The 14,838-nt window shown below is 39.3% G+C and overlaps 1 protein-coding gene across 1 annotated transcript in view; it reads left to right on the top strand.

Moving 5' to 3' along the window:
• LOC127874097 (threonylcarbamoyladenosine tRNA methylthiotransferase-like) overlaps window positions 1-14,838 on the top strand; it is a 36,743-nt gene continuing 21,905 nt past the window's right edge. Inside the window, 8 exon segments of the mRNA XM_052418228.1 lie at window positions 1-82; window positions 4,438-4,572; window positions 4,574-4,611; window positions 11,529-11,630; window positions 12,106-12,269; window positions 13,014-13,080; window positions 13,356-13,476; window positions 14,669-14,772. Coding sequence (XP_052274188.1) covers window positions 4,445-4,572; window positions 4,574-4,611; window positions 11,529-11,630; window positions 12,106-12,269; window positions 13,014-13,080; window positions 13,356-13,476; window positions 14,669-14,772 — 724 coding nt within the window. The 5' untranslated portion in view covers window positions 1-82; window positions 4,438-4,444.

Here is a 14,838-nt window from a genome sequence, read left to right as displayed (position 1 = left end):
TTGTAACCTTCTTTGCACGCTGGACATCCGGTTAAACATCAACTTGTCAACACGGACATCTTGCACTCTCCGTTTAGTTTAAGTTAAGACCTACGATTTCTTTATGCGTTTGCTATGTTGGGTTTGTCCGTCTGTATTGATTTCTATAATTTCCAGTTTACTATTGATGACATATTGCCTCTAAAGCTGAGATTTTTAGAGCTAGAATTGTTTTCGGACGTAATATTTTCGGACGCAGTAATTGTTGGGCCTTATTTTTTGCAGTTACTTTTTGGCTTAGTTATAGTTAAGTAATGTGTCAATAAATCTGACTATGACAAAATCTTGTATTAAAAAAAAACACTGTAATTTCATCAATTTCAGCTATGGTAATTCTTTCGGAACAGATGATTATAAAATGGCTAAATTGAATGCAGTGCAGCACTGACAAAACATTAATAAGCCCAGCTGATGTTATCAGTGGATGATGTATTAAAATCAGCTTGTCTGCCCACCAGTTCCAATAATGGTTGATTCAAGATATCTAGTAATTTCCAGTATATTGAAATAATATATAAAATATGATAAAAATATCAGAGGTGGGGATTTTTTGGCATGGCTCTTTGTCATTTTTTCTCTCATCTATATATACTGCTAGTCGCCAACAATTAGCATACCAGCAGGTGCGTGTCAGTGCTAGGAAATTAAGGAAGAAGTGTATAGGAGATAAAAGTAATACATTATGTATTTGTGAGACATAGAAACAAAGGTGATAGTGTTAGTTAAAAGAAGGAATAAACAGATAAAAGGTTAAAAACAGCCAACCTGCTTAGAAACTGTGGTCTAGTTTGGTCACCCCCAGCCTAAACTGGTCCAGGGTAGGTGCCTGTACAATATTGGCTGGTAGAGAGTTCCATAGGACAATAGTGGCTGGATAGAAGGAGAATTTATAGTAGTTGCTTGGAGTGGGGATTTGTCTGAATGAAAGAGGGTGCAGATGTCTAGTGAGCCGGGTCGGAGGAGTGACGTATGGAGGCATTGGTACAGCAACCAGTCCGTGGACAATTTTATAGAACATCAGTAGCCGGGAGTCATACCTTCTGTTCTCAAGCGAACGCCACCCTAATTTGTCTAGCATGTGTGTGACACTGTTGTGATATGAGTAATCATTTGTAACCCATCGAGCATCCCTGCGTTGGACCATCTTGATCTTGTTTATGTTGTGTTGTGTGTGTGGGCTCCACACTGAGCTACTATACTCAAGTTGTGGGCGGACCAGGGTTTTGAAGGCAAATTCTCTTATGCGTGGGTGTTTTATGGGAATGCAGGCTTCCTGAAAAGGCCGGTCCTCCGGTCTTGTCCGGAAAAATTCTTTACGGTCCGGCGAAGTTTCTAATATCGCCGGTCCTTGTGACAGGCAAAAAAATGACTTAATACCGAAAAGTCATACTAGCCAAAAGAACGATAACACCCAATTAGAATAACTCTTTTCGTTAGTTTCGAGCCTTTTTGTAATTAAGAACACTATCGCGTCACTAGTTCTTAGGAGTGCTCTCCCTTTGTTTTTTTTTTTTGAGAACGTCAATTTGATTGGTCCGATTATTACCATCTATCCATTTACAAAGGTTGTAACAAAAAACTACACATGAACAAAATGTTGTTGCTAACGTACTTGATGGTGCTCAACCTGGCCATAAAAAAAAACTTACCAATGAAGAAAAAAAAAATTGAAAGATTATGAAGCCAAGCGAGTTAACAGAACTTTTCAAACTAAGTGGATGACCGACCGAAGTTGGCTTCATTATGAAGAGTCAAGTAACAAAATGTATTGTGACAAATGTAAACATGATCAAATGCGTCGTGCAAGTCAACAAATCCATTCGTTGTCGGATGTTGTAATTTTAGGATATCAGCGATAATTGACCATGAAAAATCAATCCCACACAGCCACGCCGTAACAGCCAAGAAGGCAAAGGAGATGTCACCACTAGAAAAACCAAATCCCAAGCAGGCAATGCCATTAAAAATGTTACAGGCAAGTGAAAGACATAGGCTTTACTAAATTCTTCAGTTATAAACTTGCGCTGTTCGGACAGGTGAATTTTTGTCCAGACAGGCAAACTTTTCCAGCAGCCTGTCCTGTTGACAGGCACCTTTTTGGACTTTTCAGGAAGCCTGGGAATGTTGCGTTTGATGAAGTTTAGTGTTTGACTGGCTGTTGCAGTAACCTGGTTTATGTGTTTATTCCAGCTGAGGTCAGATGTGATGCTAACACCCAAGTATTTAGCATCACTAACTGTTTCTAGAATATGACCGTGGAGTGTGTAAGTGGATTTGTAGGGACGTTTTGACCTGGTGTTGTTCATAACCGTACACTTGGAAGGATTAAATTCCATATCCCAAGTGTGTTCCCATTTTTGTAGCCGATCTAGATCTTCTTGCAGGGTATTTTGTTCAGTGGGATTGTTTGACCGTGATGTAGACAGCAGTGTCATCAGCAAATAACCGGACCTGTGACACTATGTTTTCTGGCAGATCGTTTATGTAGAGCAAGAAGAGGATAGGGCCGAGAACAGAGCCCTGGGGGACACCTGATGTGACTGGAACCTCGTCTGATTGTCACCATTTACCAAGACAGACTGAAGTCGACCTATAAGGAAAGATTTGACCCATTGTAATTTGCTATCTTGGATGCCATGTTGGTGCAGTTTGTAGAGTAACTTCATGTGATTGACCTTGTCGAACGCTTTCGAGAAATCCAGGAGTATTAGATCTGTTTGTTGACCATGAATAAGGTTCCTGGATAAGTCCTCTACAAGTCCTATGAGCTGTGTCTCGCATGACAGTTTTGACCTAAAGCCATGCTGGAGATGGAAAGAATGTTGTTGACCTGGAAGTGTTTGGTGATGTTTGAGGCGACGATATGTTTAAACATGATTTTATGTATTTATTTCAATATATTTGGCTCCGGGGCCCATATACTATCCAGGGTACGTTTCTTGCACCTGACAGGGGTGGCAAAATCAAATGTCCGAGTTGCCAGAGTCGTACATTTGCTTGTCTGGGCAACTGACTTTTTTTCAATTAAGTTGTCCGTGGACAACAAGTTTTTTAAAAGTCGCGTCCAGGTATACAAAAAAACATTGTATTAAAGCCGTAATTAAGTTTTACAAAACCGGATGTTGACACGCGATTACATTGTCAGTGCTATTTGCGGAGCAATCAAGCTAAAATACGTGCACTTTCCTGCGCAGTGATCTCCCTTATTCTATACGAGACCGGGAGCATGCCGCATTTTCAACATTAGGCCCGACTGTTAGACAGTGTACAGACTGGTTTCTTTATTTTTACAATCAGACGGAAACAAAAAGTATCAATCTAAGATAATCAAAACACGGTCTACCTTGTTATTTAAGACGACTTTAATGGTAAAGATGAAACTTTTTTTTTTGGTCTTCAACAACGGAGCAGAAACCCGAAGCTTTGAGCAGCCCACCTCCCAAAAAACTAAGAAAGATTATGATAAAAAAATATGATCTAAGTAAACGCACCAGAACTTTTCAAGAAACTTGGCTAACCCGATTTTCAATGGTTACCAGTTTATATAATCAAATTGCTACCAGTAGCGGAGCCTCATTCTGATGAGGTCCACATATTGGACTAGTTTAATTTGTTAAGATTACAATGTACTTATGTTCAGCACATGTTTTAATAACACTAGCTTCGCAAGATTTAAAGTTAAGAAAGTCTTTATATTGTTTATAATATACTGCTATAATGATGTACCATTGAATACAAATATAAACAAAACAAGCAAATCATACTCATTTGATATATTCCACATTATTTAACATTAATCAATAAATGCTTTTATAATTATATAAACATTAAAGGACAAGTGTAGTTCAGCAACGGGCAAGTTAATTTCCTAAATGGTTGTCCATGGACAAGTATAGTTAATTGAGATTTCGCCACCCCTGCAGGCTGTGCAATCAGTAACGTTTGTAAACTATGTTAAATTGGATCGGATTAATTGTTTATCAAAGGTGTGATCTGGTAATTAAAAAGTACTTTAAAGAGGGTGCTGCGAATCATCATCAAACCTTTTACTGTAAACATCTATTACAAACAAAAAAGTTTAATGCAAATGGTGAGCAGTAATTTCATATGGCGAGTAAGTTGTGAAAACAACATTTGTTAAAAATTTTATGTGCAAACCTTTCATTTTGGGGAAAAAATTATCCACAAAATTGAAAAAGGGGAAGAAAGTTCCCAAAGTAAGCTTGAACTTTAGGGAAATTTACATCATTTTAAAGAAATTCTCTTAGGGGAAGGGGCATTTTGCTAGGGGGAAGAGGCCTAAATAAGGCCCTTGCAAAAGAAGGAAAAAAGCCCTGCATTACACACATACATTGAGCCCAGTTTTCCAAGAACACGGCTCATATCTGCATATTTCAGGTGCAGGATGCCGACAATGTCAGCCTTAGATGTTGATGACATAGAAGACATTATATCTGCATCAGAGGACAGTGATATTAGAACAGGGAACAAGAGCCACGTTGTACCGAAAGCACGCAAATTTAATGGCAAGAAACATGGAATCAGAAGTATGTGCTGACAGTATTATTCCAGGTATACAATGCACATCAAAAATCCAAGCAACAAGGTTTAAAAATCATTAACCTGTTTTTTTTTTAGTTAAATGTCAATTAAGTGGGCAATTGAAAAAGCATATAGATACTTAACCAAATTATTTCATATCTCCAAAGATCAACTGTTCTATTAACTTTAATGTATTTTATACCAGTCTTACTTGCAAAGTGATTCTTTTTTAGAGCCAAGGCTCCATATTTGTGGAGATGGGCATATGAAATCTTAACTGGAATTGTTTTTGCTTAACTTCATAAAGGCATATAAGCTTCTCTGATTTCTAAAAAAATAATTATATTTAAAGTATTGTTGCAAATATATCCTTAATATAAGAGTTCTTCAATAATTAAACCTTCATTTGTTTTTCTTACCAATCTGTTTAAAAAATATTAACATAAAGCATCTTAATAGCTTGTTGGTTCTTAATTGTTAAATTCTGAAATTACATAAAAAGATGCTATCCCTCATCATACTATTTATGAAATATTGACACTCTTTATATGACTGTGCAGATTTTTATGCTCTGTGAATCTGTACCACCAGTTCTCCAGCTAGGCCTAAACAGAATTAAATAAAGTCTCTATCTTCCTCTATATGGATTTATTAATTGTCTAAAGGATGGAATACCTTTTCCATAATGACAACATTATAAAACAAGTTCAATTACATAAATCACACAATTTAAAAGTTATACAGAAATCAGACAATGTCACAAATTACAAGAATCCTCTCCTCCCCAAGCTTTAAAGTTTATATGGTATGCTGTAAAACAAATTGACTAGATTCAAATGTGGACGATGGAAAAGGATGTCCACAAAGATCTGGAAGTAGACAAGACATACATTTTAATACTTAGTTATCTCCCTTCATAGGGGTAAGTTTTTGAGGGTACGTGAAAAACTGATTCCTGAAAATTAATACATATAACAATTATCATGATTATAAAGATAAAACACATATGATCATGATGATTATGATTTCAACACATTTCTAAAAGGTCCCATCATGCGAACTGGAAACAGTCAACAAATGATAATAATTGGGCATTAAACAGTTTATAAGTCAACACACACAGCCATTTCAACCATAGGTGAAATGAGACTTTTGGCCAGGCCGCCTAGGGGGTAATAGTTCTTTTTCTCCTGCGGTATTGTGTGGTAGCAACCTAGCGAGCGCTCCTGGTATCTTTGTCCCTCCAGTGTCCCTGTTCATGGGAGTAGAGGGTGCGGGCTGTACATCCTCGATTGGTGGGGGTGTATCAGTCTTGATGGCCGGCCAGGGTTGGTTGTAGTGGAAGCAAAGCCAGTTCCTGTGTAGTACCGGTATTAGGGATTGCTTTCTCCATAGCAGTAGGTGCTGTTAACAACTGAGGTGTTGTGCATGTTCATGAATTAAAAATGTCGATTCGGGACGCTGTGACTCAAATGTTGCGGGGGGATCTGTTGGTTTACTGAAGAACGGGGAGAACTTTTTCAAGTACTGTCTGTTACGTAGGGTGACCCTACCCGTTCCATCAACTCTGACCACATATTGATGGAATTGCCGCACCTCAATCCTCATCACTACACCTGTGGGCTCCCATCGCCTGGGCTGGTTTCCAACAAGATTTTGACTAAACACATGGTCTCCAATCTGCAGTGGCGGTAATCGCCTGGTATGTTCTGACCACTTTTCATGGTCCCTGGAGTGGCGCTTTGCCAATGCCCTCTCACGATGCGAGAGTAACTCTTTCCAAGTCTCGTGTGGTTGATAACGTCCCATCAGTATCGGAATTGGATCATGAATGGGTCGGCCAAACAAAATGAGCGTTGGTGATGCCTTTGTTTCTGGATCAATCGAGTTTCTGTAGGCCAGTAAAGCCCGCTGGAATTTATCTGTGTCTAAAGACCCTGTCGGCGATGTGTTATCCATTAACATGCGTTTAACAGTCTTCACAGCAAGTTTGCCCTATAGTTTGCATGTGGGATTCGCAATTGAGCAAAGCCTGTGTCTGACGCCCCAGTTCCGTAGAAACTCTTGTGTCTTACCAGCCGTGAACTGTGGTCCACCATCTGATGTCAACTCTTCCGGAATGCCAAAGGTAACAAATGTCTCCCGAAGGCGTTTAACTAGCCCCTCTGCACCAGACTCAGACTTGTATACCATCGCCCAGTTAGAGTATCTGTCCACGACCACAACATAGTAAGTATTGTTGTAAGTGAAATAGTCAGCACAAATCTGTTGGGACGGGAACTCAGGTGGCTTAATTTCAACTGTGGGCTGCATGGGGTTTGATTTGGCTATTTTGTGGCAGTGTAAGCATTGGTCTCAATCCTTGCAATGTCAACAGTGATGTCTGGCCATTATACTGAGTCCACAGCCCTCGCCTGCATTGCACTGACGCCTTGGTGTGCGGCATGAAGTGCGTGAAGTACAGATTCCCGGAGTACAGCTGGAATCACAATGTGATGACCCACAAGTATCACGCAGTCCACACACATACTGGGTGATAAACGATGTAAGCTAACTCTTAACTCTGGTGGCAAATCTTTGGTATCTTCTGGGAATCCCTGTGCTATGCATTGAACAAGGTTTTAGAGATTCGGGTCGGACGCCGTAGCCTTGCGAAGCATGTCCCATGTAACCACTGTACAAACAGAATGGAGAGTACTGAAAGCTGCTGCTGATGTGGATCCATCATCAGCATCATCGGTTTCATACGATTATAATAGACTAGTGAGCACGTCATGGATAGAAATATGCTCATCGCCAAGTGAATGAAGTTCTGCTGGGTCTCCTGGAAGTTGGAGGCTTACCTGTTGGATAGCGTGATGCAGCATCAGGACTGAGATTCTTCTTGCCTGGAATATGGACACAGTAAATCGATATCCAAGTGTCTTCTCCTTGAGGTTTAGTAAGCGTCTGTTGGCAATCTCAGTGAGTGAACAATCATCAGGATCTGCAGGAGTGGCTTATGATCTGTGGCAATGATAAGGTCTTTGCATCCAAGCACATAATATCGTGTTTGATGAAGAGCATACACGACAGCTAAAGCCTCACCTTCAATGGCAGCGTACCTACTCTCTGCTGGATGAGTGAATCTGCTCCCAACAAGACGAGTTTCCAACCTTCAGGACAACATGCAGGGGTTCTGGAAGTACATGCAAAGTATTTTTGCATCATGAGGAAGCCAACCCCATCAAGTGACCAATCGGTGGATAGACACGTCAATCGAGCAGGGTCAAATTAGCGGACACCCTTCCCTCATTTCTTGTATGATGGCTTCTTTGGACTGGCTGAAGGCGCTGCTGAGTTCATCTGTCCACTCAAATTTTGTAGACAGTTTGAGCAGAGTGCGGAATGGCTTCATTTGCTTTGTTCTGGCAAAAGCATAGGCGCCCTGGTTAATGAGTCCAAACCATGCCCTTGCCCCAGTGATGTCTGTAGGGATCGGGAAGTTGCGAACAGCATCAACAAACTTGGCACTTGGTCGGATATTGGTAGGTTTAATTGTTAAGCCTGCAAAATCCACAGTGTCTTGCGCGAATTGAAACTTTCTAGGGTTCAGTGTGATTCCCGCACACATGTCAAGCCACTCGCATGTTTGGACAAAAGCAGCCTTGACAGAGTCTGCCCACATACAGGTATCATCAACACATCCTCCTCACGGATAGGCACAGAATGGTAACCGTCCAAGCATCTGTCACAGTTTTCTTTGTTGTCTGTGGGATTTGTCGGCAAGATGAAATGGGCTTGGCACGTGGTGTGTTTGACGACGGAACAACGGTTGAGAGGTTGCAGGTCTACCGTTCTTCTGGGGGTGCCATCAGCTTTACTTGTGACCACCATCCTTGAACACCAAGTTGTGGGTGTGTTAGGACTCACTCTTTCGAGCACACAAATGCGGACATCTTTCTCAAGGTCGGCATGCACCTTTTCTTGCCAATGGATTGGTACTAATGCTGGCTTATGAACTGCTACGAATCGGGGTCAATGTGAAGTTGAAGTGGGTCACCACACATAAGCGGCAATGGCTGATGCTCACAAACATTGAACACAGTTGATCCATAGTAATCAAGCAACCATTTTTCAAACGGTCAACATTTTTGTCTGTGGCTTCTATCCCAGGTGGAAGCTCTGTTGGCAGCGGTGGGGTTCACTTTGCCGTCTTGGACAGGAGCATAATACATCATCTGGGACAAGAGTGGAAGCAGGGATCTCAGAAGAATTAACATTAGGAAATTCTGGGTGATCATTCCCAGTGAAGCAAGAGCTTCTCTGCAAAGAAACGCCTTATTCATTGTTTCTGAAACATAGCAAAGTAACCTAGTGGATTTGGGGGGTGACATTGCATTAGTGGTTTGAACGTTAATAGCAATAGCTCCGATCACACCTAGATCTTCTTTGATGGCTCCACGCATGATGAGTTTGACTGGAAGAAGATCTCGCTTTGTGATTCCCATGTTATTGACGTACTATAATGGCATTATAGAACTTTGGCACCCTGTATCGGCTACCATAGCCATGTTCACAGATTTCAGTTTTGAGGTGTCATTCATTGGGTACCCAAACAATGTGGTCTTGAGGAACTGGTGTGACTGTAACTGTAATCATTGGATGTGGCTTTGAAGGCCGTGCAATCCACTGGCCACAACATGGTGCTGAAGACTATGTAATGTTTGTATGCCACATGAAATGCTTTCTTCAGACACAGTACATAACTGATCATAACCCACGTCGTTAACATTCATAACTCTGTTTGAATTTGCATTGTCATGTGGTCTATTATTTTGATACTTCTTGTTCCTATTCTTTGGACAGTTCCTTGAAGATGAATCACGGTGACCCCATGTACACAATTGATACACTTGCTGCAACATGACGTGAAGTGTCCTTTAACCGTACATTTTACACATGTGGATGTCCACGCCTCACAATGTTTAGTTTCTAGTCTTTTCCTTGGCAGTGTGATGGGCCGCCACATGCCCAACATTTCTTAGCAGGTTGTTCATTTGACACCAATGGTAGTGAATTACCTACTGCACCTAGCGAATTGCCAACAGCACTTTTTTATGTCCCCCACTATAGTAGTGGGGGACATATTGTTTTTGCCCTGTCTGTCTGTTGGTCCGTTGGTCTGTTGGTCTGTTTGCGCCAACTTTAACATTTTGCAATAACTTTTGCTATATTGAAGATAGCAACTTCATATTTGGCATGCATATGTATCTCATGAAGCTGCACATTTTGAGTTGTGAAAGGTCAAGGTCATCCTTCAAGGTCAGAGGTCAATATATGTGGCCAAAATCGCTCATTTTATGAATACTTTTGCAATATTGAAGATAGCAACTATATATTTGGCATGCATGTGTATCTCATGGAGCTGCACATTTTGAGTGGTGAAAGGTCAAGGTCATCATTCAAGGTCAGAGGTCAAATATATGTGGCCCAAATCGCTTATTTTATGAATTCTTTTGCAATATTGAAGATAGCAACTTGATATTTGGCATGCATGTGTATCTCATGGAGCTGCACATTTTGAGTGGTGAAAGGTCATGGTCAAGGTCATCCTTCACAAGGTCAAGGTCATCCTTCAAGGTCAAACATCATATAGGGGGACATTGTGTTTCACAAACACATCTTGTTGTTACTTTGCCTTGCTCCTTTTGTGCAATGAATGAAACAGTTTCGTCCAAGGTCCTATCAGTCTTCGAGTCCCCGAGGAGATCAGACAGAATTTCCGGGTCAGCAATGCCCCTGATCAAATTGTCTTTTATAATCTCTTCACTGTAATGGAAAACATGCTCACACCCCTTCCTCTTTACAGTTGGCCTTGTATTGACATAAGGCCGCCTGACCCCTTAACGAAGCGAGATATGTTCGAATTCCAGTTGCAGGGGACTGTACCATGCATTTCATCTTCAGTCTATGTACGAGCGTGCTCTCTTCTTTGACAGCTGGTCTCTTTATAGCATTGAGAAGATTGTTCTCTGGCATTTTCGAACGTCACCATGATTATCTCTCATTAAGTCTGTTCTAAGGTCACTTCACAACAATAAAACAAGGCTGTCGGTATCATGGCATTGGTGATCGCCATGCCCACTTTGAAATGTTCCATTGTCCTGGAAAGCAGACCACTGATCTGGGTCACATCCTGTACCAATTTTCGGCGATTCTAACTTTATCTTGGTGGGTGTTACCGTAGTTGGAGCTGGGTGGGCATTCTTCTCATGGATCTGGAGGGCGGTAGTTAACGCAGCAGCAAATTCTGCCCCCAGGTCCTGTGATTCCCATTCGCAACCGTCAACTGGGCAAGTTAGTTTCAACATTTTCAAATGTTAATATTAATATTGTTATTAATATTAATAAATATAAAATTGTTAATATGTTAGTAATAATGATTACTGTTAGATTTTCATGTGGACATAAATAAAGTCTCTATCTTCCTCTATATGGATTTATTAATCTTCTAAGGATGTCCACAAAGATCTGGAAGTAGACAAGACATACATATTAATACTTAGTTAAGAACGGCTCTGCACCCTGCAATCCTAGAGTCCCTGCCCACTTTGACACACATCATGAACTTGGTTGATCCGATCTCAACATTATACAGGAAATTTCATTTTAAGATTCAATAAATTAATTTAATTTTGAAAGTTGAAAATAGTTTTATTAATTGAAGAAACAAATTGAAAAACATATAATTTGAAACACGTGCATGTTTATAACATGCTGTATTAAAAAATATGCCACAGGGATAATATAAATGACGGGGCTCTCACCTAAGTGCCCTTTTCTCAAATTAGCACCCTGCCCTCCTTGCACTTTTCAAATCCTATCTGAAGCAGCGACACTGTGTACCATTATACATGCGTTGCTTTAAATTCTTAACTTCAAACAAGAGCAACACTTTCTTGTAGGCACCCAGAAGATCTATGTGAAGACCTGGGGCTGCTCTCACAACAACTCGGACTCGGAGTATATGGCCGGTCAGCTGGCAGCCTTCGGATACAAGATTGTTGGTATGTTGTGTGTTCTAAAAAAATTGTTATGTGAAGTAAGAGAAAGACATCAATCTTGGAATATCCTGTGTGTTTCAACAATGCATTATATCTAGTTAATTGTACCTGTTTTATTTATTGATTTTGAAAAATTATGAGTAAAATAGACTCTGAACATTAATGCATGAATGAACACAGTTTCAAAATACAGTCGAAATAATACTAGCTACCATACCTTTTAATGAAAAAGTCATATCTCTTGTCTATTCAGATTTTAATTTTAATACTGTTTACTACTCATGACTACCTCAGGGTTGGAAACGAAGCCTTTATAACTTGAATCTATTACGAAAGGTTTTGAATGTTATTATATTCTTAAAAGGGACTAGAAACAAGTCAAAATGCGTATCTTAGTGATAAAGAATTTTATTTGTTATAAATAGCAGTATTTATTCCTGCCTCGTGGGTCTTATGAAAAACCTCTTGTTCTCTTCAGATGACAAAAAGCTTGCCGATCTATGGCTGCTGAACAGCTGTACGGTGAAGAGCCCTGCAGAGGATCACTTCCGTAATGAGATCAATCTAGCCCGGGACCTCAACAAGTACATCGTCATAGCAGGCTGTGTTCCACAGGGACAGCCCAAGGCTGAGTACATGCAGGTAGAGTCTTTGAGATGTGTAGCTTATATGGTTTCAACTGTTTGGGAAGTTCTTTGATTCAAGAGTTATGGACCTTCTCTCAAGGACATTGTAATTGTTGGCTGTGCATGACATCATCAGCTCAAGGTGGAGTATATGCATGTAGAGTCTTTAACATTTGTATCTTATATGGTTTCAACCTTTGAAAGTACTTTGACTCGAGTGTTTTAAAATTTTCCAAATAAACCCAAATTGAAATGTGTTTGAACAAATTGATTTCCTTTCTAAAATTCACACTCTACACTCGCCTTTGCTGGATCCACAAATAATGCAGTCTTAAACAGGAAAAGAACTTTTGAATTTAAATACGAACACTTATTCACTCATTGATTTTATCATGATTTACTTTCACTTTTTCTTAATTTTCAAAAAATGGTCTGTACTTGTGGCATCCAATCTAAATTCGGAATGCATTTGCTTAATGTATGGTCTCAGATAAGAATGTGCTGTCCATGCAGGCAATCAGGAATTACACTTTCCCGCTTTTAAGGAATATTTGTTTTCAAGTAAGTCTGCTGAGAGAAAACCCAGTTTAGGCAAGAAGTTTCGAATCTGATTAAACTTATTGGACTGCACTGGTAATATGGGACGACACAACACAAGCATTAAGCCCATGTTTCCTCCTAGAATGCAGCGTATAAAGCACAACCTGAAAGTTTCAAGTACTTGTGAACTGTGAATTTTATGATACTCTTTGATATCCAGGGATTGAGTGTGGTCGGAGTGCAGCAGATTGACCGAGTTGTAGAAGTGGTGGAAGAAACACTCAAAGGTAGGTTGTCATGGTAATAAAAATGATGGTGTATTTTCAAATAACCTGAACCAATAATTAACAAAAAAATCTTGGGAAAGTTTTGCTATGCTTTTAGAAATTATATTGTTACATATTTATAAATTTGGTACATTAAGGTTATGAAATATTTATTCAGTTTCTGCAACATTTTGATTTAATATGTTATTCTGTTTTGATTTTTATCATGAGATATATTCTTGATATTTTCTTCAACACCTTCTAAACATTTATTTAAATCACTTATTTGCATTCAGGCCACAGCGTGCGTCTGTTTAAACAGAAAAAATCTGCAGGCATGAAAATAGGTGGAGCGTCACTGAATTTACCAAAAATTCGGAAAAATCCTTTGATAGAGATTATTGCGATAAACACTGGGTAAGTCTGTTCAGAGGACTTGAATTAATAATTGCAAACTTGTATGGCAATGACAAATTTATATTTCCTAATACATGTATAATAATAATATTATATTTTACATTTACATGGAAAGAAATTTATAGTGATTTTATGTGGCATATTTTTAAGTGCTTTGTAGAAAGTACATTTTAAAATATATTAGTTTTTTACCATAGTTTAAGTATTGTGATAAGGAGCTATTTAACGTTAATGGAATATCATTTAAATTTAATAGGAGCTTAAACAATGTTTCACATATATTGTTGTTCTTTTTTAAAATCTATGGATATATTTAACCAGGTTTTTCGAAGTAAAAACTGGTTATTAGATTGGCGTATGTTGGCGGGCGGGCTGGCGGTTGGGCGGAACAAGCTTTTCCGGGCAATAACTTTGTTGTTCATTTTGAGATTTTAAAATCATTTGGCACATTTGTTCACCATCATTAGACGGTGTGTCGGGCGAAAGAATTACATCGATATCTCCAAGGTCAAGGTAACACTTTGAGTTCAAAGATCAAAAATGTTCATAAATGAGCTTGTCCGGGCCATAACTATGTCATTCATTGTTAGATTTTAAAATCATTTGGCACATTTGTTCACCATCATTGGATGGTGTGTTGCCACGACTAAAAATAGATTTATTTTGAAACAAAGGGGGTTAATTATTAACAATCAGTTCAGTTTTAGTTCTCTCCCTTTATCAGACTTTTTCAAATTGAAAACCTGGTTTTGTGAAAATTTTGTCCCTTGTTATATTTGTGACCACATGTTAAATTGCCTGGAAACGTGCATAAAGCACAACAATGTGGACTCCAAAAAAAGGATATGATGTACATGTTTCTCTGTAATTGAAGCCTTGTTATTTTGCTTATAAGTTTTTTAATACTAACCAATATATGAGCTGGGTTCTGGAAAACTGGGCTTAATGCATGTGTATGAAGTGTCTGCACAGGTTAATCTGGGATGACACTTTCCGCTTTCATGTTTTTTACCTTTTAAAGGAAGTCTCTTCTTAGTAAAAATCAAGTTAAGGTGGAAAGTGTCATGACGACTCTTGATGCACGTGCATTAAGCCCTGTTTTCCCAGAACGGGACTCGTATAATAAACAACAAGTACTAAAATGAGGTTTTAGTCATTTCCAAAGGTGACATTTGGAATTGTCCTATCTCAGGTGTCTCAACCAGTGTACATACTGCAAAACCAAGCATGCCAGGGGCGAGCTGGGCAGTTACCCGCCTGAGGAAATCGTGGCACGTGCCAAACAGTCCTTCAAAGGTATCTATGAATGATCTCAAGGCATGTGTATTGCAGGTTAGTTATGATACATTAACAAGTTGTAAT

The sequence above is a fragment of the Dreissena polymorpha genome, chromosome 3 (assembly GCF_020536995.1).
Source record: "Dreissena polymorpha isolate Duluth1 chromosome 3, UMN_Dpol_1.0, whole genome shotgun sequence".
Taxonomy (NCBI): Eukaryota; Metazoa; Mollusca; class Bivalvia; order Myida; family Dreissenidae; genus Dreissena; species Dreissena polymorpha.
The sequence above is the reverse complement of the archived record's forward strand: the minus strand, read 5'-3'. Positions and strand labels throughout refer to the sequence as shown.